The 23,489-nt window shown below is 36.8% G+C and overlaps 3 protein-coding genes and 1 long non-coding RNA gene across 12 annotated transcripts in view; 1 reads left to right on the top strand and 3 right to left on the bottom strand.

The window, feature by feature from the left end:
* Positions 1 to 80: 80 nt before the first annotated feature.
* Positions 81 to 3,142, bottom strand: LOC108748919. Its single transcript, XR_001939330.1, has 5 exons — positions 3,069 to 3,142; positions 2,587 to 2,635; positions 2,334 to 2,374; positions 211 to 251; positions 81 to 102 (listed from the first exon to the last, which is right to left on the bottom strand). It is a non-coding gene; the product is annotated as an uncharacterized LOC108748919 (long non-coding RNA).
* Positions 3,143 to 3,688: 546 nt separating this feature from the next.
* LOC108748975 lies at positions 3,689 to 12,785 on the top strand. 4 transcript variants are annotated; one of them, XM_018487433.1, is made up of 10 exons: positions 3,689 to 3,760; positions 3,847 to 4,491; positions 4,992 to 5,134; positions 5,256 to 5,279; positions 5,821 to 8,948; positions 9,050 to 9,602; positions 9,685 to 9,894; positions 10,217 to 10,343; positions 10,476 to 10,547; positions 10,637 to 12,785. In XM_018487433.1, the coding sequence occupies exons 2-10, from the start codon at positions 4,404 to 4,406 to the stop codon at positions 11,161 to 11,163; spliced, it is 4,872 nt and encodes a 1,623-aa protein (XP_018342935.1). In that variant the 5' UTR covers positions 3,689 to 3,760; positions 3,847 to 4,403; the 3' UTR covers positions 11,164 to 12,785. The 4 variants fall into 4 exon arrangements, with proteins under 4 accessions (XP_018342935.1, XP_018342934.1, XP_018342937.1 ...); XM_018487432.1 differs by having other exon boundaries at positions 3,690 to 4,491; XM_018487435.1 differs by lacking the exon at positions 10,637 to 12,785 and adding an exon at positions 10,010 to 10,022 and having other exon boundaries at positions 3,690 to 4,491; positions 10,476 to 10,548.
* Positions 12,786 to 13,011: 226 nt separating this feature from the next.
* On the bottom strand, positions 13,012 to 14,820 carry LOC108749021 (WD repeat-containing protein 13-like). The gene is made up of 4 exons (XM_018487514.1): positions 14,503 to 14,820; positions 13,752 to 14,425; positions 13,388 to 13,680; positions 13,012 to 13,308 (listed from the first exon to the last, which is right to left on the bottom strand). Exons 1-4 carry the CDS (start codon positions 14,630 to 14,632, stop codon positions 13,062 to 13,064), a joined length of 1,344 nt encoding a protein of 447 aa, XP_018343016.1. The 5' UTR covers positions 14,633 to 14,820; the 3' UTR covers positions 13,012 to 13,061.
* Positions 14,821 to 17,412: 2,592 nt separating this feature from the next.
* Positions 17,413 to 23,489, bottom strand: part of LOC108748984 (protein lingerer) — a 9,808-nt gene continuing 3,731 nt past the window's right edge. For 3 of the 6 annotated variants that reach the window (XM_018487448.1, XM_018487450.1, XM_018487451.1), the window contains exons 5-15: positions 23,066 to 23,256; positions 22,743 to 22,985; positions 22,316 to 22,633; positions 21,780 to 22,211; positions 21,510 to 21,698; positions 21,222 to 21,429; positions 20,777 to 20,982; positions 19,610 to 19,819; positions 19,403 to 19,528; positions 19,033 to 19,308; positions 17,413 to 18,948 (exon numbers count right to left, since the gene is read on the bottom strand). In XM_018487448.1, the coding sequence (XP_018342950.1) occupies positions 18,700 to 18,948; positions 19,033 to 19,308; positions 19,403 to 19,528; positions 19,610 to 19,819; positions 20,777 to 20,982; positions 21,222 to 21,429; positions 21,510 to 21,698; positions 21,780 to 22,211; positions 22,316 to 22,633; positions 22,743 to 22,985; positions 23,066 to 23,256 (2,648 nt within the window). In that variant the 3' untranslated portion in view covers positions 17,413 to 18,699. The remainder of the gene's footprint in view (positions 18,949 to 19,032; positions 19,309 to 19,402; positions 19,529 to 19,609; positions 19,820 to 20,776; positions 20,983 to 21,221; positions 21,430 to 21,509; positions 21,699 to 21,779; positions 22,212 to 22,315; positions 22,634 to 22,742; positions 22,986 to 23,065; positions 23,257 to 23,489) is intronic. The other 3 variants (XM_018487453.1, XM_018487447.1, XM_018487452.1) reach the window with 3 other exon arrangements.

Genomic DNA, 23,489 nt, shown 5'->3' with positions numbered 1-23,489 from the left:
AAAAACTACTGCGTAGAATCAATCGAACTTTTTTCACAAGCAAGCCTTGCTATATCAGCTGTCAAAATATATAATGATTATGCGGCTTAAGTGTGAAGTTGGCTGTGAAAAAATACAATTAAGTCCTTTGTTGGGAAAAAACGAAAGTACTTTCCGAACAACCCAATATATAATTGAAGAAATTAAATTTATATAGTAAATAAAAATTACCTGGAGTTGTTGCCATTATAAATTTCAGAGACTTGGCCAACCTTGAACAAAATAAATTCTATATTAGTTATTGAGCAATATTATCTATCTTATATATTTTGCTAAACTTTATAATATCAGAAGTAGCAAATTGAAATATCATGGCTAATCACAGCACTAATTAGCATTCATAGATCTTGGTGATAGTAAATAGCATCATTTAATTTAAAATATAATTTAAAATTTAAGATGATATGGAAAAATATAAAATAAAAGAACTATACTAAAACTATACACATTCAATAAAAAAAATTATTGGAATGTATTATCTCACAATAAATAAAAGGAATATAGACTTTCGATTTTTTATTTCTCATCTGCCCCCTTAAAGAAGCAATCTGATACTTTGAAGATTCATCACTTTTTTATTAAAATTTGTCCATGAAAATAATATCTTAAATATTAATTTTATACATTTTGTCTTTAGTATTTTATTAATATTTGCAATTTAATTTTGCAATTTTATAAATGATATAAAAGCGTTGAAAAATTATTATAAGAATACTAGAAGATTAAGAGGATTTAAAACTAAATATTTTCTTCTTAAAAAATAAAAGAATAATATTTCATGAAATAATTTTATTGTCTAATATTAATATGTTTATTAGATGTTTCTATAAATATGTTATGCTATATTTTTTCTATAAATTGATTAATATAATTAGTTAATAAATACTAAAGAAATTAATTAGCATTCACAGATCTTAGATAATTATCATTTTCAAATATAATACATATTATAAAATATATAATTAAAGGAATTAAATTTATATATTAGGTCAATCGGAAAGTTCCGTTTTCTGCAAAAAGTAGGTTTTATTTAAAAAACAAAATGAAAAAGTATCTCCAAATATTGCCCATCGTTAGGGATAACTTTTTCCCATCTTTCAGGCAGTAAGCGAATTCCGCGATGAAAAAATGACTCATCTTTGGAAGCTATCCACTCAGAGACATCCATTTTTCGACGTCTTCATAAGAATTGAAGTGTTCCTCTGCAAGTGCATATGCCATCAATCGAAACAAGTGATAGTCGAAAGGGACACAGTCTGATGAAGAAGCCACATAGGATAGCACTTGCCAGCGAAGTGCTTCTAACGTTTCCTTGACAAGTTTTGTGACGTGAGGCTGAGCGTTGTCATAAAGCAAAATCACTTTATGCTGTCTCGTTTCATATTCTGGTCGTTTTCCATGCAATGCTCGGCTCAAACGGACAATTTGTTCTCGGGAGAGATCCCCTGCGACTGTTTGATCATATTTCAACAACTCGTGGTACACTATACCTTTCTGATCCTATCAAATACATTGCCTTCTTTCCGTGGATATTCCGCTTTGGCGTCGATGTCGATGGTTGGTCTGGATCGTAAATAGTTTTTCGGCGTTTGGAGTTATTGAAATAGATCCGCTTTTCATCGCCAGTCACAATTCGGCAAAAACTTTTCTTTGTTGCTTAGCAAGCAAAATTTCGCCTTTCAATGTTTCTTGGCTTCAGTTCAGTGTAAGATTCCTATTTTCCTTTTTTGTACATCTTTTCTTAAAACTTTCATACGATCGGAAATAACAGATTGAACACAATCTAATTCTTCTGCAAATTGTTTTTGCGTTTGACATAAGTCTTCATCCACCAATGCCTGCAATTCTTCGTCTTTAAATTCTCTTGGCCATCCAGAACGCTCTTTGTCCTCCACATCAAAATCACCACTTTTAAAACGTCAAAACCATTCTCTGCATGTTTTATCAAAAGGAGCACTATCATCATAAACTTCTACAAGCATTCGATGAGCTTCAGCTGCAATTTTCTTCCTTTTGAAGGAAGACTTTGATTTTTGACTTTTCATTTGAAGCAAAAGATTAACACTTCGCGCAAATGACGCTTATTTGGCTCAAATGTCGACATTTTCGATACAGTAAAAAGCAATGTTATTGATGCAAATGTATACTTTTAAATACTGAATTTTATTGGCAGATGGTAAAACTAAAAAATTAAGAATGGTTTAAATATTAGAGTTATCGACAGTTCCAGCTAGAGCTACTCGCCGCTGATGGACAGAACTTTCTGGATTGACCTAATAGTAAATAAAAATTACCTTGAGTTGTTGCCATTATCAATTTCAGAGACTCAGCAAACCTTGAACAAAATAAATTCTATATTAATTACTGAGCAATATTATCTATCTTATATATTTTGCTAAACTTTACGATATCAGAAGTAGCAAATTGGAATATCATGGCTAATCACAGCACTAATTAGCATTCATAGATCTTGGTGATAGTAAATAGCATCATTTAATTTAAAATATAATTTAAAATTTAAGATAATATAGAAAAATATATAAATACCTTCATTTCTCTCGCACAAGATACTGCTTCACTTGTGAATTACGGACAACTTAAACAATAAAATAATTGTATTAGTAAGAATTGTTATTTTCTATTAAAATTGTTTTTTCAGGTTGATTTAAATAATGATCAGTTGGATAAATATTATGCAAATCATGGTGTTCATAGATCTCGATGATTATACATCATTTTCGACATTTATGTAATAAAACAAATTTTTTCAATCAAAAGCAAATAATGTAAATTGTAATACAAAGAATTTCGAAAAGCTAAATCACATTTATGTCAGAATATATATCCTTATATAGACGGTAGATTATATGCACTCAAAGATCATAAAAGACGGTTATTTGTAAATAATATTATGTTGCAAATACATTTAATCATTAAAAATACATCATGATTGTAAAATATATATTCTGACACAGCGGATTACTAAAAAAAAATTCGATAATAAAGATCAAGCTGTATTCAATACTTACCACGTGTGTGTAGTATAGAATCAACCATAGGGTATAGCGAGAAGAACCGAAAGAAGAATGACTGTCGGATGTCGATCGACTATCGAATCGGTGTAAGATTTTTCAAGATGGTGGGGAGAAAGTCAGCGACTATATTATACATAGAAAGAATATGGCACTCGTCTTCGATCTCAACGCCACAAAACGGCATGATATAGAATTAATTTTTGATGCAAATTTTAAAACCCTTAATTTCAAAGTTTCGAAGTTTAATTAAAAAATGGCAATTTTTAATGACCATCCACAGTATCCATTCCATTTCTCAAATTTGACAGTTTATCCGTCTAGCACTTACTAACCAATTTTTACATAAATGTAGCATATTTCTAGATTAAAATAAAATACTAATTTATATGATAAAGCACTAAATTTGCATTTTTCTCAATTGATCAATAACATTTAATTTTAAACAATGTGAGATTATAACAAATCAACAAAACATTCATACGTGAAATGACGCTTTCGCATGACATCAAGAAACCCGAATGCGCTAATTTAAACACAATGCGTCATATTGTTGACCACCAATGATCAATGTTTTTCTTCATTCAACATCTGAAACTGTGTCAACAACATGGCGTATCGCTAATCACACTCTCGTGTCCTTTTCATGTAATCATCTATACATACATCTGATACATCCCCTCTCCTGGGTAAATATTTCACACCCAATTATTTCCCTCTCCATGGAATAATGCAGAATAATGTCAAATGAATTTTTAACATATACAAATCGCAGAAAGAAGCCCTCCAGATGTGTACATAAATTGACATGTAAATGTGCGATCGACACGTGAAGACAGTGATATCTGTCGGCGCTTTCTCCCTCTAGGCGAGCACTTTTCCGTTCGGGAAAACGGGAACGATGCGCGGAGTGCCTGGCGTGGAGAAGGAACCGAGGAAGGGCATGTCTTTTCACACGATACGTAAAGTGATCTTCCAGCAGTTCCAGTAATTCCAGTGTCAAAGCTCGTCGGCGACGCAACGTCACGCGACGCGACGCGACGCGACGCCGCTACGGGAGTACCGTGTCATGCACGGCCCGGATAGGTCTTGCCGTACGTTTCGCTACCTTTCGCCAACGCTGTCGCTACGAAGGCGCAAGGTGCGCAAGGTGCATGCGGAGCGAAGACTATGAGCGCGTTGTCGACCTGTGGAACGTCTGTGACGACTATCGAATTGCCGTCTCTACGGTCGCGGCTTGTCGCCGCCACCGCCAGCGCGAACATGAGAATGACCTAAGTCAGCTTGCTGCCGAATCATAACGTGGATGATAAGGAACTGTCTCGGTATACGATGCAGAACCTACGTCGGATGTGCTGGCTGTTTTGGGTGGGTCTACCGATGCTCGCAGCCTATCCTGTACCGTCGCCGCTTGTCGCTGGTACGTCGTTCGCGAGTACACGCTGTTGTCATGAATGTCAATTGACCTGCTGTTTCTTCAATTCTATCACATATGTGCATATGCATACCCTGTTCTACAGACAGGAGAGTTTAGTTACTTTCCTCCTTTTTCATTTTTTCAAAGTGAAAGAAATAAACTGCTGGTGGCATTGACAAGCAAAAATATAGGATGCTTTCCATTTGTGACACAAGTTGACACAAGTTGACACTGTTGTGTTACACATGAATGCCAAGAAAGAAAAAAATGTTTGTGTCATTAAATGAAAAGCCTCCATATATAAGTCGGTTCTTTGTGGCTAAACTAATATAACTTGTTATACTTAAAAAAAAATAGTGAAACATAAATTTAAAGTTTGATGAAAGTATAGATAGAAAGTTTTAATACAGTCCAGTGTAGCGACAAAGAACGGTACGAGTACAACTTGTAGTAATGATACTAAATATTAGAGTTAGCATTGAATAATTTTATTCTTATCGTAGATTCATCACAAGGACGTGCTTCCTGGCAATGGGAACATTATTGGATGCGTTATGCGATTGCTCTGTCGAGTGTCACCGCCACGGCATTAACTTTAGCTGGATGTCTTTGTTGCCAAAGACATAGAAGACCCAAAGGATTTCAGGTAATTTGGAAAGATTTTTATACTTAATTTTTCATACCTAAGAAACATAGAAAAAGTGACGTTTTCGAACTCTACATTGTTTTGGAACTCTAACACCAATCTCTGCATTTTTTAATTATAGGACAAAGCAGAAAAATACAATCAGGTAACATTGATGTTGCAGGTCCCTTATCTGTTGCCACATAAATTACCAATTAAAACGAGAATGTAAACAAAATTAATATTTGACTAATCTTAAAAGTGGTACAGATTCTATCTATGAAGAATCTGTATCTATAAATTATTATTGATATATGTGTGTGTGTATATATGTATATATACACTAATACAATAATATTTTATATGTATTCCTAAATAATGAAAAAATTGTTTCTTATTTAGATTATATTTGATAAGTTCTTATAGATAGAGTTTAGTACTGTTAGTACATATAAAAATAGTGCATATATTACTGTAGGGCTAGATCTTTATAATTTAATGATACCTCTTTGAATCTTAAACAGATTTGATTATATCTTTTATAATTCTAAATTATTATATATAGAAACGCCTTAAGTTTTTAACTCCTTTTTAGTTATATTTATAAGTAGCATGCGTAGTACATTAGCAAGAAATCTTTATGTCTGTATCATAGCATGCTATAATTATGCAAAAGCATATAAAACGACACTGTTATATCGTTATAGGAATTCAAGGATGGGAGCAGTACAGGACAAGAAAATGCATTCGATCGCTCTGTCGAAGGATTGGAATTAGATGCCTCCAGAACATTAGCTGCTTCCGAAAGGATTCAGTTTGAACCCTTACCAGTGGATTCAATCGTATCCGGAACTAGAAGTGTTCCAAAACATAAAGCAATACCTTTGTCAGCACCGCGTATCGAGGATCAAGATACGGATTACTCTATTCTACAAGAACCATGTAGCGAATGGTTTAACTCCAACGAGCTTTATGTTCCCAGAGAAAAACTCAAATATCTTAGGGAAATAGGTCATGGATGGTTTGGAAAAGTCGTTGAAGGTCGAGCAGATTTGGAACAGTCTAAAGGCATATCGAAATCAGGCGGCGTAGTAGTAAGAATTCTCACCGAAGAAGCTACTACCAGAGAAAAGGCTTGGTTTCTTGGCGAGGCCACGCCGTACTTAAAACTACGTCACCAAAATGTCTTAGCTTTACTTGGGTTTTGCCTAGAAACCGATCCATACCTTTTACTGTTTGAATCGTGTCCAGCTGGCGATTTAAAAGGTTTCTTACTTTCAAACCACGATAGCAAGTCAAGAGAAGCACTTGCCAAGGAAAATATTCCAATACGAATTGCGATAGATATTGCATCTGGTTTAAAACACATGCATAGTCACAGCTTCGCACATACGGATCTCTCCGCGAGAAACTGTTTGGTTGCTCCAGACTTATCGGCTAAGTTAGGTGATTACGGTACCGGTGTAGAGAAATATCCTGAGGACTATTATATAGTAGGAGACCGAGCCTTACCCATCAGATGGTCCGCGCCAGAAAGTTTGAACTGTACGGACACTACCATCGAAACGCAAGAGATCACGTTACAAGCCAATATGTGGAGTTATGCGGTTCTCCTTTGGGAGATCGCTAATTGGGGAGAAAGACCTTACAACGATATGAACGACGAACAGGTTATTCAGATGATTTTATCTCTGAAAAATCAATTTGTGCCAAACGGCACGAAACTGCTGCAAAATTATCTCACTAATTGTCCGCCAAATATATTTCAAATGATTCGCATGTGTTTGAATGTCAATGCGAAAGACAGACCTTCCTTGGACGATGTAAAACTGATTCTTCTGAATGAACAATCGACACATATAGATTTTGAGCGACGATGGGACAGTCTACGCGCAAATACTTGCAAACAGCATGTACGCAGTGCTAGCTTACAAGATTTACGTGGTAGTATCGATTCCGACTACTGGACTCATATCGTGGATGACGCACAAACAACAGACTCATTACAGTCTTCGTTTCGTCTTGGACCTGACGAACAAGTGAGGAATATCCCCAAAATGAAGACTGCCACGATATTTCAAGAATCTGGCTCGGAAACCGAGGAAGAAAGCTGGAAGGGTCGAATCGAGCAGGGTGTATATACTGAAAAAGTTAAACAGAAGTCCAAGTCTGTAACAGATCTTATGGTGCTTGTACATATCGATCCTGATTCCGACGCAGAATGGTCAATGGGAGCGCAAACGTCGGAGAAGAACGTTAAAAAGAAGTTACCTGTGACCGGTAGCGACAGCGACCTTAGACATACTGTGCCTGCGGATGAGTTTGATGAGGCATTGAAAAAGTTACGAGATCCTTTACCGAGCAACACTACCAATAAAATCTGGTCTGTAGAAAATATACAACAGCCAAAGGTCTTAACTTTGACTACAGATCAGAGTCAGATGCCGATCTTACGTCTCTCTTTGGACAGTACGAGAAAAACTCCGGAAAATAACAATATCGCACAATCTAATGCAAGCGTAAGTAGCAAGCAGCGCGGCAGTGAAAAACATGTATTAAGACTCTTGTCAAATGGGGATTCGGATGTCCCCCTTCTTCGCTATGTACCTGACCAAACATTTTCCGATGAAGAAGTAGAACAGAAGGAGGACCATGAGATGCGCGATATACCTCTCGTCAATAAAGGGGACAGCGACGATATACCTAATGTGAAAGATGCTGAGACCAATACAGTAGACGTTTTACTTTGGAATCACGCGTTAGATTCTGCTTTACAATACAAAGTACCAGGCTTCTCAGATGAAGCAGAATTCAACGAATATATAAATGCATCGACTGAGCAAAGTAGTACTAGTGCACCAGAACTGACTACGTCTACGCCAGATGCACCACAGTTTCGTAACATCTATTCAATTTATACCACTGATGATAGTTTTTCTATTGTAGAAAATGCGGAAATAGAACGAAAACCATTGCCAAATGATGATGAGGAGGAGAGAAAGCAATTATCCACGCCGGATGACGAACAAAGTTCCGACTCCGGTTTTCGAGATAAAGAGTCTTGCGAAGAAGAGGAAGCAGTTTGTTCATCCGGCAATCCTCTGTCTTCAGTAAATAGCACTGCAGTTTCCAGATCGTCATATTCCGAAGAAGAGCCATTCCAAATTCTATTTGAGCTAGACACTATTCTTGACGCGGAATATTACGCTACTTCCGCTGGTCCTGAAAGTATAACGCAAGATGTAACTTCCAAATCTGACGTCAAGAAGAATATATCGCCTTCGAAACAAAGTACTTTTGACTTAAATCACATTTCTGTTAAAGTTGACGTTACCAATTTCGATTTGACTCACTTGAACGATACAAAGCAGAGTTCGAATCGAATGAAATATGAAAGTACGATAGAAGACATCGAAACGGAAAATAAGGACGTAACTCCTGAAAAAATGCAGGTATTTAAAGCCAACAGTGATATCTATCAATCACACCATTCAGAAATGGAGACACACGCCTTAAAATTGGACGCCCTCAATACTCAGAGAGGTGATTGCTCATTGGGAGATTACGAAAATGAGGATGAGGATAGTTCAACGGTGAGCTTACGTAGCGACAACTCATACGTGTCGTTCAGTATGGAGGAAGAATTCGTAACGGCGATTCGTAACGAACTCAGGGAAAAGTTGCCTCAAGCTCAGATGCAGATCGTGGAATCCTTGGAAGCACACGATGATGAAAATTCTTCCATCTCTGACGACGCGTATGGCAAACAGTGGGACGATGAAGATGGCGAGGATTTAGCTAATCAAGTTAGCGGAGGTGTAGATATTTCGATCAGGTAGTGGAGTCTTTGAAAATAGATTATCTAACAAAAAATTAAATAGTATTTTTTTTTCTATTTATTAGTATAACATGAATTTTTTCTTCTATTACGTTCAGGTACAATGTATATGGAACGCCACTTAGTCCTATCCTAGAAGAGCGAGAAAGTACCGTCACCTCCGAGTCTTTAGTGTCGAATTCTAGAGAAACGTCCGTCGCTTCGAGAGAATCGGTGCCGTCCGAAGATATGCTATTGGTGGATACTCGTACGAATGAAATGATATTGTTGGAGGGACGATTACAGGATGAAGATCGAGATACGACGAATGGTGATCTGTCCGAGGAAGAAAATTTAGATTACACTTGTTCAGTAGCACGTCCGTTAGAGGATAAATCGCATCACTCGAAAACGAGTGGAGGTGCACCGTTACCAAGTCCTGAGGAAGAATCCAAATGGCAACAGTTACCTTCTTTCCCACTACCTTTACCTTTACCGTTGCAAGATGATTTGATGTCGACGAGTTTTGTCACCGAACGCGAATGTTGTAGTCAAGATGAAGACGAAGAGGAGGAGGAAGAGGAAGAGGAAGTGGAAGTGGAAGTGGAAGAAGATGAAGATGGAGAAGAAGATGAGGATAACAGTTCCAGTTCCGGTGAATTTGTATGGAAGGTATGTCGTTTCAAAAATAATAAGGCATTAAGTATCTCTTATTATTTTTTTTCAAATCTCGATCAAAATTTATGTCCTATAGAGGTATAACGAGCTACACATCGAGCAAATACGAATCAGAAGTACTATTAATAATGATAAAACGAACACAGCGACGAGTGCCGAATTAGAGGAAGAATTAACCGTCGAGGACGAAGAGGAGGAAGAAGAATTCACACCTTCGGCCTGGAATGCTGCTTTAGCACCACATCGATCGGCACTGAGGTCTCCGGACAAAACGTTAAAATCAGGAGTAAATATCATACAAATAATAAATATTACATATACAAAATTATTCGCATTCGTATCCTTGTATCACAATCAGTGATCATTAATGATATTCTTCTCATTCTTTTGATCGCCGCTAGGATGAGTTGGTAGGTGTGTCGATTACTTAAGTACAGAGCAATGCATGTAGTTTTAACATTCCTCTCCCGTGACTCTTTCCCTTGCAGAAATTTAATTTGAGGTACTTAGCGCACGTACTTTTCATGAATGTACACATTAGACATGCTAAATATAGGTATAAGCATATATTTCCCTACAATCGAATTGACAAAGCATGATTTGTCTAGGATCAGAAGAAGAGCGTGTGGTTCAAGAAACAACGCTATCAATGCGTGTACGAGTACCCGAAGGAAACATTACCAGCGGACAGTCAAGTGGATACTATTACCAACTCGGAACCAACGTCATATTCTGGTATACTTTTTGCATACGATCAATAAATATTTTGTATCTATGAAAAATATTCTCTTAAGTTGAACATTAGGAAGACAAATGTCTGAACTTGAATAAAAATAAACGATTCATTTGCTATTTTTTATACTATAGATTGGGAAGAAATGATGAATGAACCACGATTAGACCTATATCCTTTAGATTATGATGATACCAATCATGTTGGTATGTATGAATTCACCAAGACTTTTATACAATATATCACATATTTTTTTAATTTCTGTAACGCAAGATGGCATTTACTTTTATTACAGGAAACGAAGAATTTTTTGTATCTAGTTCAAATCGACCCTTTCAGTTTCAAACTGGTGAAAGTAAGTACGTTAGCCAATTTTTTCCTGGTGCAAACGCGGCTTCATTTTCCGACGATCGAGATGAAACAGATAGTTGCCGACAAGAGCCGCATCAGAACAATGTTGATTTCGCGCATGAATATGACCAATGTCAGCAGCATCAGTTAGGAGAGTTAAGACACACTAGAGATCGTTTGAAATTAAACTTGGTATCGTCGAATGGAATACCGTCCGCCCCGTTTGTTCCTGCGAGACAATCGCTCGAAGACGACGAGCAATTAGATATTAAAGAGAATCGCGAACCGGAACTCTTAGAGAAAGTCGTCACGCAGGACCAATATATTGTATCGAATTCAATAAATGACACATTACCAAAGGTGCCTCATGAAGATGTTCAGGTCGATTCATCTTCTACAAGAATTTCTCAGTGTGATAGTCAAGAGACGCTGGAACCCACCGAGAAGTGCAGTGTTTTAGCTCGTGATTAAAATGAGACTAAAATCTGTAATGGAATTTTAGAACAGTTTAGTATACACACACACAAATCCGTCCGAAATAATCTCGTCGTGAAAATGTGGTGATTCTCTTTGTTAACGCACACACGATCTGGTGGATTATCATCGATGAGATTATTACTACGACACGAATCTTGAACAAATGTATATAAGAAAGATATAGCTAATATTACTCGAGGCTATACAAATCGATCGGTTGTATAATGGATCTTGTTAGCAAAGTTGTTATGATTGTTCTGTAACAAATATGAAAAAACGTGTCAATATAGATAGTCGCGGCTTTATATTATTAATAAAGCTTATTCATATGACGGTTTATAGTCACGGTAGGACAAAGTAAGTAACAACAGAGGAGCTGTATAAAATGTGGACATATGAGTATTAATTCTAGACAATCGATTTGTAGAAGCTACATCGAATTACGATGAACAATTCGTTGCGCGTGTAAATAATTATTATTTATAGTGTAATTGTTAAAACGAGCAGTAGTGCCTATGTAGAACAATTATTTTTGTGACTCCTCTATAAGAAACTCCATATATAACCGTCTTTCACGTCATCTCCTTGTTCTTCTCTGCCAACACTCGTCATATTTCTTGATATTAATTATATTATTAACAAATCTGCTCTCTACTCTATCAAAGTATTGTATAGTAAAATATACGGGACTGCCATCCCACTTTTAAGGATTCAAGGTGGCAAAGAAAAAATACGAAAATACTTGCACGACTAATTTTCTATATGATATATACACGATGTATTGATAGACTTTTACTTTTATTATAGATCTGTGATGAGAAGAATATAGTGCATTGATATGTTTTATATTGGATTTAAAACTATTATATTATATTGAATGAGAAACAAGACAAAAGCTCTTGCATTATCGAATATGTTTGAGTTGGAAATTCGCATATATTGTACTAAAGCGAGAATCTTTCAAACCAATTTGTTTTAATGAATGCGTGATAAAAAAAGCGATCATGTCATAGAAAACTTTGTCTTTTCTGTAATAATATAACAGAAATCTCGAACAGAAATCTCAGATATTTATCTTTATGCTAACAAATAACTTTGTGCGTTTACGGTATATTTGCTTCACAATACCATATAAAAGTGTGCAATACAAACAAGTAACTGTTAATAAGTTCAATATGATACATTGTGTATAAAGGATATTCTATAGATCTAAAATATTCGCGAAAACTCGATAAATATAGATACGATCGCAAATGCTGTTTTAGAGAAATTTTTATAAATATTTGTTTGCAATAATGTATCTCGGTATAATTGTATAATTATTCGTCCTGGAACACGAAGAGACTGTTGTAATTAGAACGAATTAATGAAACAGTATCGAAATGGAAATGATAGTTTAGTATCGTAAGAAAACCGTGTGGGAATTCGTGCCACTGTCGTTTCACAAATGCACGCGATATTGAGAAGAAATACAAACAAATCGCTGCTACCATAACACCGTGAGTGCTGTCAGATCGTTTCTCGCTATTACCACACCTATTATTACTGATACTGCTTTGTGCTCACTATGACATAAGCTAAAATAGAGAACACTTAATATATTGTTATACAGAAGATACTAGTTTATTTCATCAAAAACCATCTTTAAATATCCTAATTTTTTATATACAATACTTTTATTTTTATTAAAATATACACGTTTTATTATATGTACAAATGTATATGTAATAGTAAAATCTTATTCTAGATATCTTAGATAAATTTATACATTTATACATCATTTTTTACACTGACATATTTATTATGTCCTAATATTTTTGTAATTTGTTTTAAAATCCGAAGAATCTGAATGCGAGCAATTTTTTTAGTTTGATGAAATTCCTCACAATATTTTATAAATTACGTTGATGATTACGCCATAGGATAATCAATCCATCATTATCCGCAGATGCGAGTAAAGATTCGTCATAATTAAAGGACAAAGCTAATGCAGGTGTTGCATGGCCGTGCAGTCGATTGATCCTAGCGGCCTTTCCCTCTCTCGTTGAATCCAACAAATGAACGGCACCATCTTCCGATCCCGTGGCTATTAAGCACGCACCCATTTGTGGACAGAAAGTAGACCTCAAGGGATATAGTCTACAAAAGATACACGCAAATATATATTATATCGTAAGCAAAAAACGCGAAGTTTTTTTTTACATGATGAAAATAATACCTATGTTTGATAGGATACTTTCTCCAAAAGTATAAAGAACCGTGATTGTTTGCAATACGATATAATAGTACGGCATTGCACGCGCTACTTATTAACAGAGCAGCCCAAGGAGCATCCTTTGATAGCCAAGAACGCCAGGAAAGACTGGTTATCATTCCACCAATCTCCTGCACTCTTCGCAACTTTGTCAACCGTCCTATGCCAGTTTCTAATCGAAAAGCCATTATAACGCCTCTGTCATTGCCTGCCCAGATCACCGAACCACCGCTACCCTCGCATGCCAAGGAAAGAATCTAAAAATGCGACATAGCAATTTATACGCTTGCTTTTTAAATGTCGCTCTATTTCTCAAGCTGAAACTGACCTTTCCGCCAATTTTGCAGGATCCACCGCGCGTATATATGCCGGTAGATACATTCAAGATCTGGATCAATCCTTGAGAATTGCCAGCTACTATTAAATTATTATTGGCAGGTATGAAATTGCAGCAGAGGACTTCCGCTCGCTGTTGATCGTCCACTACTCGCAAACAAACCGGATCTACATCCATATATATTCTCCACAACCTTATTGTCGCGTCCAAAGAAGAAGAAACAATCAGATCATTGCTGATACTCCAATCAAATGCAGTCACACCGTTACGATGGCCCTCCAACAGAGCAATCACCTTCGGAGGTATACTGACGGCTTCACATATTGACAATGTACCATCCAGCGATGCGCAACATAATTTGGATCTATCATTATTGGCAAACTTGAGCATTGTTACAGCCGCCTTATGCTGATCGAAAACATGATGGACTCCGGCGAATGCAAAGTTCTCTGCTGTTGATTTCCGTTGTACGTGCTGATGTCTCGTTCTATTTTCCGATGATTCTTCACTTATAGTGCGACTTCCCATACTGTTTTGCTCCAACCTTTCTCCATAACGTCGCCGTAATAGTTCTGATCGTAATTTCAAGTATCCTGCGCCAATCTCTGGGTCTGTAGAAAATTTCTCCCGAAGCAATTGATTCCTTCGACGAATGTACAACATACCTAGAACAGGAGAATTCAAACGTAATGAAAACTAACTTGACTGAGTAAAGTAATGTAAGTAAAAGCGTTAAACATACCCAGACTGGGGAGCTTATTAGCCCGTAGTGTATTATACTTTGCATCGAGTGCAAACACCTGTTGATGCCACGTAGTGGCCATCTTCCGCGATGTGCCAGCCTCGACGTTACTGATTTGTACTTCTGTCATCGATGTATGCGTAACGTTTTGTAATATTTCACAAAAGCATTGCAAGAGATACAAACCTTTTTTCTATTAACTACACGACGCTATTCATGTGTATAGCTTAAAACTTCGCATATCTTCGCAAGAAACGCATATAAAAAGTCATAAAGAAAGTCTAATAAAATAAGGAAACTGAGAACGCACACGCGACTTTTTTTCGTTTTCACTATTCAAGATTAAATTTTAAATTAACAAATCGATCCTATTCGATCGTAAACGCGCTCATCGTGTAACTTCTTTAGTCAGCGACTTCTTACTTCTAATCTCCTTATCTTTTTCCTCGATGTTTTAACAGCCATCGTTCGAGAAGTTGTTGTTCCAATTTTCTCCACTTTTCTCAAAGGATATTAATTTATTAACAATATTTGCGATTAATCATTTATTCCTTCCATTTTTATTTCGCAAGGTTATATCCTCCAACACTTCCTTCGACTTTCAGCCATGTTCAAACTCTTCACTCTCGAATTGATCAATCGATTCGGGCGGACCGCGAATTTCAAAATAAGCACAGTAGATATTTTGCGGATGGAGTAACTTTTACTGCAATTTATAAGTAAAGGAATTTTATGTCATCGGGAAAAAGTTGTTTTAAAGAAATCGAGGAACACGTTAAACGTACGGGAACATAATACAAAGATTTGCACCACGGATATGTAAATCGCCAGACTTCTTTAATACATTTATTCTTATATATCCATATTTATACACAGTAGTAGCTATTATTATTATTATTATTAATCATATAATAGCAATAGTTGAGTAATGCATATATCGTGCATTCTCTCTCGCTCGGTTAATATTTGACAAAAATACAAAAATTATTAATGTATAATTATGAGAACAAACGTGCTTAACTCTGAATCTTATACCTCTCTTTTTCTTTTTTTTCTTCATTTTTAATGCTTCCCCCATAATATTTTGCATCTTTTCCCATCACTTTCCATTATACATTACATTTCTTTTGTCCTAAGTTGATTCGAGTATACACGAAGTCTGAGAGTCGACTATAAAACATACACTAAGATAGAACGAAAACGTTACTTGATTCTCCCAGTCGTTCATCAATTGCTCCTTCGTTGATGCCGACTGCGTGTACATTTGAACGCGTATTTTAACTCGTAATAAAGTGGCTATAATAGTCCACGTTCGAAGGACCATAGCGAAGTCAAAGTAATCCAATTTTCTCTTCTTTTTCTTTCTTTCGAGAATTTATATGAGTACAGATTTACACTTTTCTCCGAAAAAAAAGGAAGCTAATCTACATTTGGTCTTCCGATCTTTTCAAAACGCATCCTACTCATACCGCATTTTTTATGTATATATTTATATATATACGAGTTTATGTATTTATATATTTATATATGTATATATATGCAGTCGCTAACAAGAGTTTACTTACAACTATTTACCTCTCGCTTTTATATTAGCGATAAAGCTTTGTCGACCATCGGACTCGTCGGTCCATAGTATTCGTGCTAGAAGAAACATTCCTCACGTTTATCGTACACGCAAGTCGTAACAATTCTCACAGCACCTTTGTGAAAAACGATTCACATACATTTATCTCTCTCGTTCGTTCGACGATTTGCTTTGAACTTATTCTCGTTCTTTTTCTCTCGCTCTCTTTCTCTCTCACTCTCTCTCTCTCTCTCTCTCTTTCTCTTTCATCAGAGAAATATCTGCGATCATTCATTTTATTCACAATGCAAAAATGTAAAGTATATCTTCAAAATATGTGTTTCATTGTTGGTCAATATATGTGTATTATTTCGTTCCGATTAATATGTATATAGCTATACAGTTCGCGCACTTCTAATCAGCATGAATAATGTAATATTAACGAATGTGTACACCAGACGGAATCGATAATGGCTTCTTTTCTTTCTTCCTTTCTTTCTTTCTTTGTTTGTTTGTTTTTTATTACAATCTCATAATGAAAAAGATACAAATATCGGTGTTAATCACTGTTACTGGACATACGTTACTATATATGCTCAGTCGTCTCAATAATCGGTCATGTCAATGTCTCATCTTCATTTTAATCATTCATGATTTCTTAAACAAATTAACTCGTCTCTACTGCGTATACTAGATAACGAAGAACGTGTACGATTGTTTTTTTGCAATGGAAAACATCACATATCATCTCTCAAGCGTGTATCACGTATTCTGCATCACATGCTCTGCATCATGAGCGAGAGTCAAATACGCGGCTATTTTTCGAGCAAACTGTGAAAAAATTACAACTTTTGATTTGATAACGTTATTGACGTTTTTTCTGCAAAAACTTTGAGATACAATAAAGATCAGGACTTTCTAATCTGATGGAAACCGATCCTTTCCTTGAAAGAAATTATCTATTTTCTTTTTGGTATATCTAGAAATGCACTAGTATGCCAAATGATAATCCGTAACGTTTTCAGATTTATGTCAATACTTCCCAAATAATTTCTTGGACAGTAATCGTATACAAGATTTTAAACATAATGTTTATCAATTAAATGACTTATGGCATTTAAGTGCCGACCTAAATTAATGAATAAAGAACAAAAGTATAACAAAATTTTTTTTACATAAAGTTACTAATTTGAATCGCAGTATACTCTTCTTATAATCCATAATTCAAGAGATTCTAATAGAATAAAATGTAAAACGTAATCGTTGTCAATTTTATGAAGACCTATATCAATTTGTTTCAAATTTAATCAAATGTGCGGAAAGCAAGACAAAAGGTAAAGACGGGTATAAAAATAATAAAAGAACAGAGCACTATTTTTACTACATATTTGTGGCATATTTGATTTTTTTTTTTTTAACTACACTTAGAAATAATGCGAGTTGCATATATAGTTCTCCATTTTTAACCGAGATTATATGCAATAATTTCAATATAATATGGAATAAACGTCATATATGCATATTAATGAGTAATAAAAATCATCACTAATCACAAAGATGCGTAACGCGATTAAACCAAGTTTATGCGAGTGCAACGATTATACTTTTCACAAGGTCGCTGTGACGAACCAAAAATAAAAATGCTACAAAACGCGATAATAATAAATTTATACAAGCGTATGTACGTTTCACGCGTACATCTTTATTTTCGCCCTTTTTACGGAAACAGCTGTATGCTACCTCACAAAGATGCGCTTTTCATATTTATTAAGCCAAGATGCTTACATACACGAGAAAAAGAAAAGAGAACAATATAAAGACACACTATTATCACCCTATAATTAGCAGTCAAATATAATACGTTCGAAATTGCACTGTAATGTACAAACGGGAGATCTGGTGCGAACTCGACGGATGTTATTCTTCTAGTTTCTTTTCCGGTGCATCATACGAGAAGGTCGCGATACTGGCTTCGTCATATCCTATGACGTACCAGATGATTTATCATGAATTCTATGACATGTCGCGTCATGGAATTCACGGAATCTATACAGACGATAATCCGTCTTTCGCAATCCATCGCGTTTCAAACGCTACAATTTCATTTGGCACGAGTGCAATTCACAGTTAAGAAGGAATATGCAAATTATTACATATAGGATTTGCACATATATCACCGCATAAAATGCAAGGAATTATTTTATTGTGATATCGCGCTCTACGCCAGTCTTTTGGAGAAGTTTGCGAGTGTGCTGAACTGAACAAATAAATTATCAAGTACAAGTGAATGTAGTACACAACATACACAGGAGAGGGAGGGGAAGGGGGGAGGGCGAGAATTGGTTATTCATTACCAGTGAAGGAAGCATCCGGTCAATAATTGCATATACCTTTCAATTTTCAAAAGTATTCACTTTCCATTCCACATTGACTCGTGTTATTCTCGAAAAAAGTGTCTCGTCTATCAATTTTATGCGTCATTTTTAACTATTAACGACGTCAAAGTCTCTATGTCACACAATCGCGCTTCACAACAAAGGACGATTTGTTATTCTACTAGTAGGATGTTATGTTCTTACTTCGTCCTTCCTCTGTGTCGCGTTCGAAACTTTGTCTTTTGTTTTTCTTTGTGTTTAGTTGCTACCGGTCCAATAACTAGGACTATATCCAGGCTTCGCTTGAGCTTTGTTCTGCGAACTCGTATTGGACCTTTGGTTGCCGCTGTTGCCGCCATCCTGATGAAGCGGCTGGTGCAGCTGATGTGGTATAGTCGGGATGAATAAGTGCGGGGCACCGTAACCACCGGGCAAGCCAGCATTTTGACTACCCGTAAGACCGAACGGTGGTGGCGTAGCCGAGTGGAAAGTCTGTTTTTCATAAGACTAAAAGGATCGATTGAGTGAACATACGTACATAACACATTCAGACGTTTCTAACGACGATTACTTTTGAGTAGTGTTACTTACATTCACTTTACCAAGAGCGACATGACTCTTGGCGTACATCGTAGCGCTGATGTCTGTTGCGGAAGAACCAGCGGTATTAGTGTTTCCCGTGGAAGTGCCAGTTTTACCGGTTTGAGTTCCGGTGTAACTACTACCGGCCCCCTTATATTCTCCAGACGGGCCAGCGGAAGCCAGCGCATCGTAGCTAGCACCAGCGCCATAACCAGATCCATAGCTACCCGACTTAGCGCTATACGCGCCGCTATTCGTCCCGGCATTGCCAGCCGTTGCTATTTGCTATGATACAAATCGGCTCGATCTTAGCATTTTTTGGTATATTTCCAGAAGGAGCCACAAACAACAAAGTACTCATTGGAAGCACAAAACTTACCGGATAAATGGCAGGAGTTCCATATTGAAAACCTCCCGGCATAATCCCACTACCGTAAGTAAATGCGTATGCGTATCCCGGAGGAAGAGTAGGATTTATCATTGGCTGTTGATGCTGTGTGGCGGTCTGCAAATCCCATAAGATTTGAAATTTTTAAACATCACGATTTTTGTTAGCGACGACTCTAAGCTTGTCGACGAAACTCACCTGCTGCGACATAGTGGAAGGAACTGGCGATGCGTTGCTGTCGTTTCTAGCAAACCTGGCGTCGCTAATACTGGTATAGGCTCCCTGGACTCCTTGAACACCCTGTACGCCTTGCACACCAGATAGGGCATCACCTCTGCCACCACCGAGACTCGTAGCCGGACCAGTCGTCTGATAGCCCAGAGCCGCGTCATAGTAACCAGTAGTTGGCTGCACGTTAGTCAGGAAGGCCAAACACAAAACTACATGCATACACTGTGTACTCCAAATACAAGAGAAGGCTAACTAATGTCTACGCGTACCGAGCTGGGACAACATGCGGTTGTTTGGGTCTATTGCTATGTATAAAAAGTACTCAAGGTACTCTCATCCGACTTGAACCGATAGAACGAACTACTAATTACGCGTACAGTCGCAATACATATACGAGTACATTCGCTTCCCGCTATCGACACGCTTCCCATGTTTATGATAAAAAATATTCGAGTCAAACAACAAGCTAAAAAGTATAGTAAAACCTCCATCAACCATTTATATATATATATATATATATATATTACCACACGGAAATATAATGCATATTTTTTATATAATCTGAGATACGTGACATCATTCGTACACAGCCTACAATTAAGTCAATCAAGACAAAGAAGGAAGAAAAATAAGTCAAGATAGATCGGAGATCGAAACAATTTCGTAAAGTATATCAAATAAGTTTCAGGAATATTTTTCCCAGCTTTCCATCATCGAGAAGATATTTTTGAACAAAGTAATGTCGAAAAGCCGATCTGTCTTTACCAATGTAATTATTTTATAACGAAACATCTTACTACAGAGAAATAAGAACGAATTTATGGTGTTGTCGTGAAGGCATCCATAGGAGTTTGAAACGTTTCGGAAAGAATATTGGAATTACGAGCAGCTACCAAGCAATAAAGAAACGATTACCTCAGGAATTTTCGTACTAGATAATAACATAAAATAGAGTAAGCGCTTCGAAGCAGTATAAACACACATTGTACTAGCAATGTGTAACATTAATTGTAATATAATATATTATTGTTTCAGTGTATAATGCCCCGAAGAAGCGTTACTCAGAGAGCAATGCATTTATGTTGGAATGAATAGAGAAATAAATAAACTGATCCAGATCGAAAAGTGACTGACCATGTGTGGTATTCTCTGTTGCACAAGCTGTATATCTTCGTAGCTGTACACGGGCTGCTGGAAAGCTGCATATGGTACACCCGCTTGACCCATGATATATGGATGACTAAGCATCGGCGTCATACTTCCGGCCGCGCCACCGCCTGTCATATTGCCGGTACCACTGCTACCCGTCACTACTCCGCTCGACGTACTTTTTGGAACCGCTAAAAAGAATATATTTTCGTTAAAACGAATTATTTCATTTAATATGTTGAATCGCTCAGTCTTAAAGCAATCATCTTTTAAGTAAAAAAATTTCAACTTTTATCTAATATAGGAATCTTGAGTGGTAAAATATCCACTGTAATAAAAAAATTAAAATAAAATCCTAAGATAACAAATAAATGACAGTACTTATTCGTTGGAAAACTTCAAATAACAAGAAAAATGAAAATTTACTAACCGTTGGAATTCGTCACTTTAGTCTGTGAACTATTAACAGACGTCGAGGTGAGACCCAACGTTGGTGCACTGGTCGTCGCGAGAGAACTGTTTGACGTCGTCGCACTGCTATCATACTGTGAATCCTTCGTCGCAGTACTGTTCAATTTGTGATTGTGAGACGCTGCCTGCGGTTGACTGGCATAACTTCCATATGGATTCGCGTACACCTATTAATATTTTACACATAAATATGTATTATCAAACTGTATAAGGTATACTAAAAGATACAGCAAAAATTTGTACTAACAGACTGCGTGGCACTCTGGTAACCGGAACTTTGCGTTATTGGAGATGTGAATGTCGTGACTGCTATTGAAGACTGATATTGAGGCTGATAAGTTTGATATCCCGCATTACTGTTTGATACCGTGTTAGTAGCCTGCGCTGGATATTGTGATGTTGTAGCTGGTACATATCCGCTTGCGGACGGATAAACCTATCAAATAAAAATTGTTTTAATTTTAGAAACTGTAGAAACTCATGTATCTCTGACATTCTTGGTACAATGAAATTATACCTGACTGCTAGTGGTGGGCTGATTGTAACCGGAAGTCGCTGACGCCGATGCAGGAGAAGGTTGACTGAAATTTGACGTGTTGGATTGCGGAAACGACGTTGACGAGTTGTAACTCGCCTGTGAAACTGTTGCTGTCGCGGAATAACTATTCGCGTTAGCGCCTGACGCATTTTGGAAGCTAGACTGAGATTGGTTATTAGTCGAATATGCATTATAGGTGCTTGGCGTACCACTCGACGGCTGGAAAGATGATTTTTGCGACGACTGGTAGGTCGTCGTACCACCATACGTTGGTGCGTTTCCGGGTGAGACTTGCGACGTGAAATCTTGTTTGGTTATATCCAAGCTTTGGCCACTACTGCTTCCACGAGTGAAACCTTGGGAACTAATCGTATGCTCATTGGATGCTGGTAGAGTGTCGGTACTCTGTAACTGAAAGTATAATTGTAACCCGATATATCAAAAGACACATACAAAGAACTAACTACAAAGAATAACTACAAAGAAAAAACCAATTTAACAAAAGTAAAATTTACCATCTGTGAGCTGGCGTTGAAAGGTGTAGTGGAAGTCTGCGTAGTTTCGATGTCGAGCGAATTACTCGTATTGGCAGTGTTCGCAGTATTCGCACCGGAAGAAATGTCTACACCGGCGATTGTATTATTTGTGGAATTATATTTTTCATTCGCCGAACTGTCGATGGAGCTGGAATCGCTACCGAATTCAAGCGCGCCAAACTGTACATCGAGAAAACCGATTCCACTGTTGACCGCATCACCAGGCATTTCCACAGCACTCGATGGTATTTTTGATGGTGGAGGTACTCTTGGACGTTGTTTTGTTTGTCTTTGGGGCTATAAATATAAACGCATTGACCATTTCAAATTTCAGATAGTTCAACGCAAAAAGATTAATTACATACAACTTTGAGAATTTATAAAAATATAGCAATATTGCAAATACCTGACTGGACATTGATGACGAAAACGACGTTTGTGCAGCTGCTTTCAAGTTTTCACTCGTCTGCTGAGTAAGCTGCGTCAGATATTGAGTTTGTGCCGCTGTTAATACGCCACTGATAGCGCTAGGTTGTTGTGACAATTGCATCGTCGGCAAGCTCAATACTTGTTGTTGGGCTTGCTGTTGTTGAGGTTGTATTAAATTCTGCTGCTGCATTGTAGACATATCCGACAATTTTGGTAGCTCCTATAAATAATATAAAAAATACAATTATTCGAAGGCAAGAAAATATATCTAAAAATATTTATATACTGATAAAATTTTACCTCTTGTTGAAGCAGTGACAAATTAACCCCCTGACTGGTTTGCGTGGATATTTCCTGGGGCTTTTGTTCTTCCAGAACAGGCGGTGGTTCAAGGATGTTCGTGCTCGGTGTGAAGACTTTGGTATCTGCCAAAGATCCTGTGTACTCCTCGTTATCCCAGTCTTCTGTAGAGTCCAAATTATTCCAAGCATCTATATATACAGTTTATCGTATAGCTGTAATATGTTTGATGTAATATGTTCGACACGTATGTACATACACATATGTATATATGTGTGTACATGTTTGATCTAATGCTTTATATACAGAGTGTTTGGAAATTAATGATAAGTCTTTCGCACAGGGGCAGAATGGATTAAACTGAGAAAAAAGTCCTCTATCATTTTGCAATTTTTGCGATAGTTCTGAAAAAATTCGTAGTTCT

Source organism: Trachymyrmex septentrionalis, unplaced genomic scaffold (assembly GCF_001594115.1).
Source record: "Trachymyrmex septentrionalis isolate Tsep2-gDNA-1 unplaced genomic scaffold, Tsep1.0 scaffold25, whole genome shotgun sequence".
NCBI lineage: Eukaryota > Metazoa > Arthropoda > Insecta > Hymenoptera > Formicidae > Trachymyrmex > Trachymyrmex septentrionalis.
Note: the sequence above shows the minus strand (reverse complement) of the source record. Positions and strands in the feature narration are given on the sequence as shown.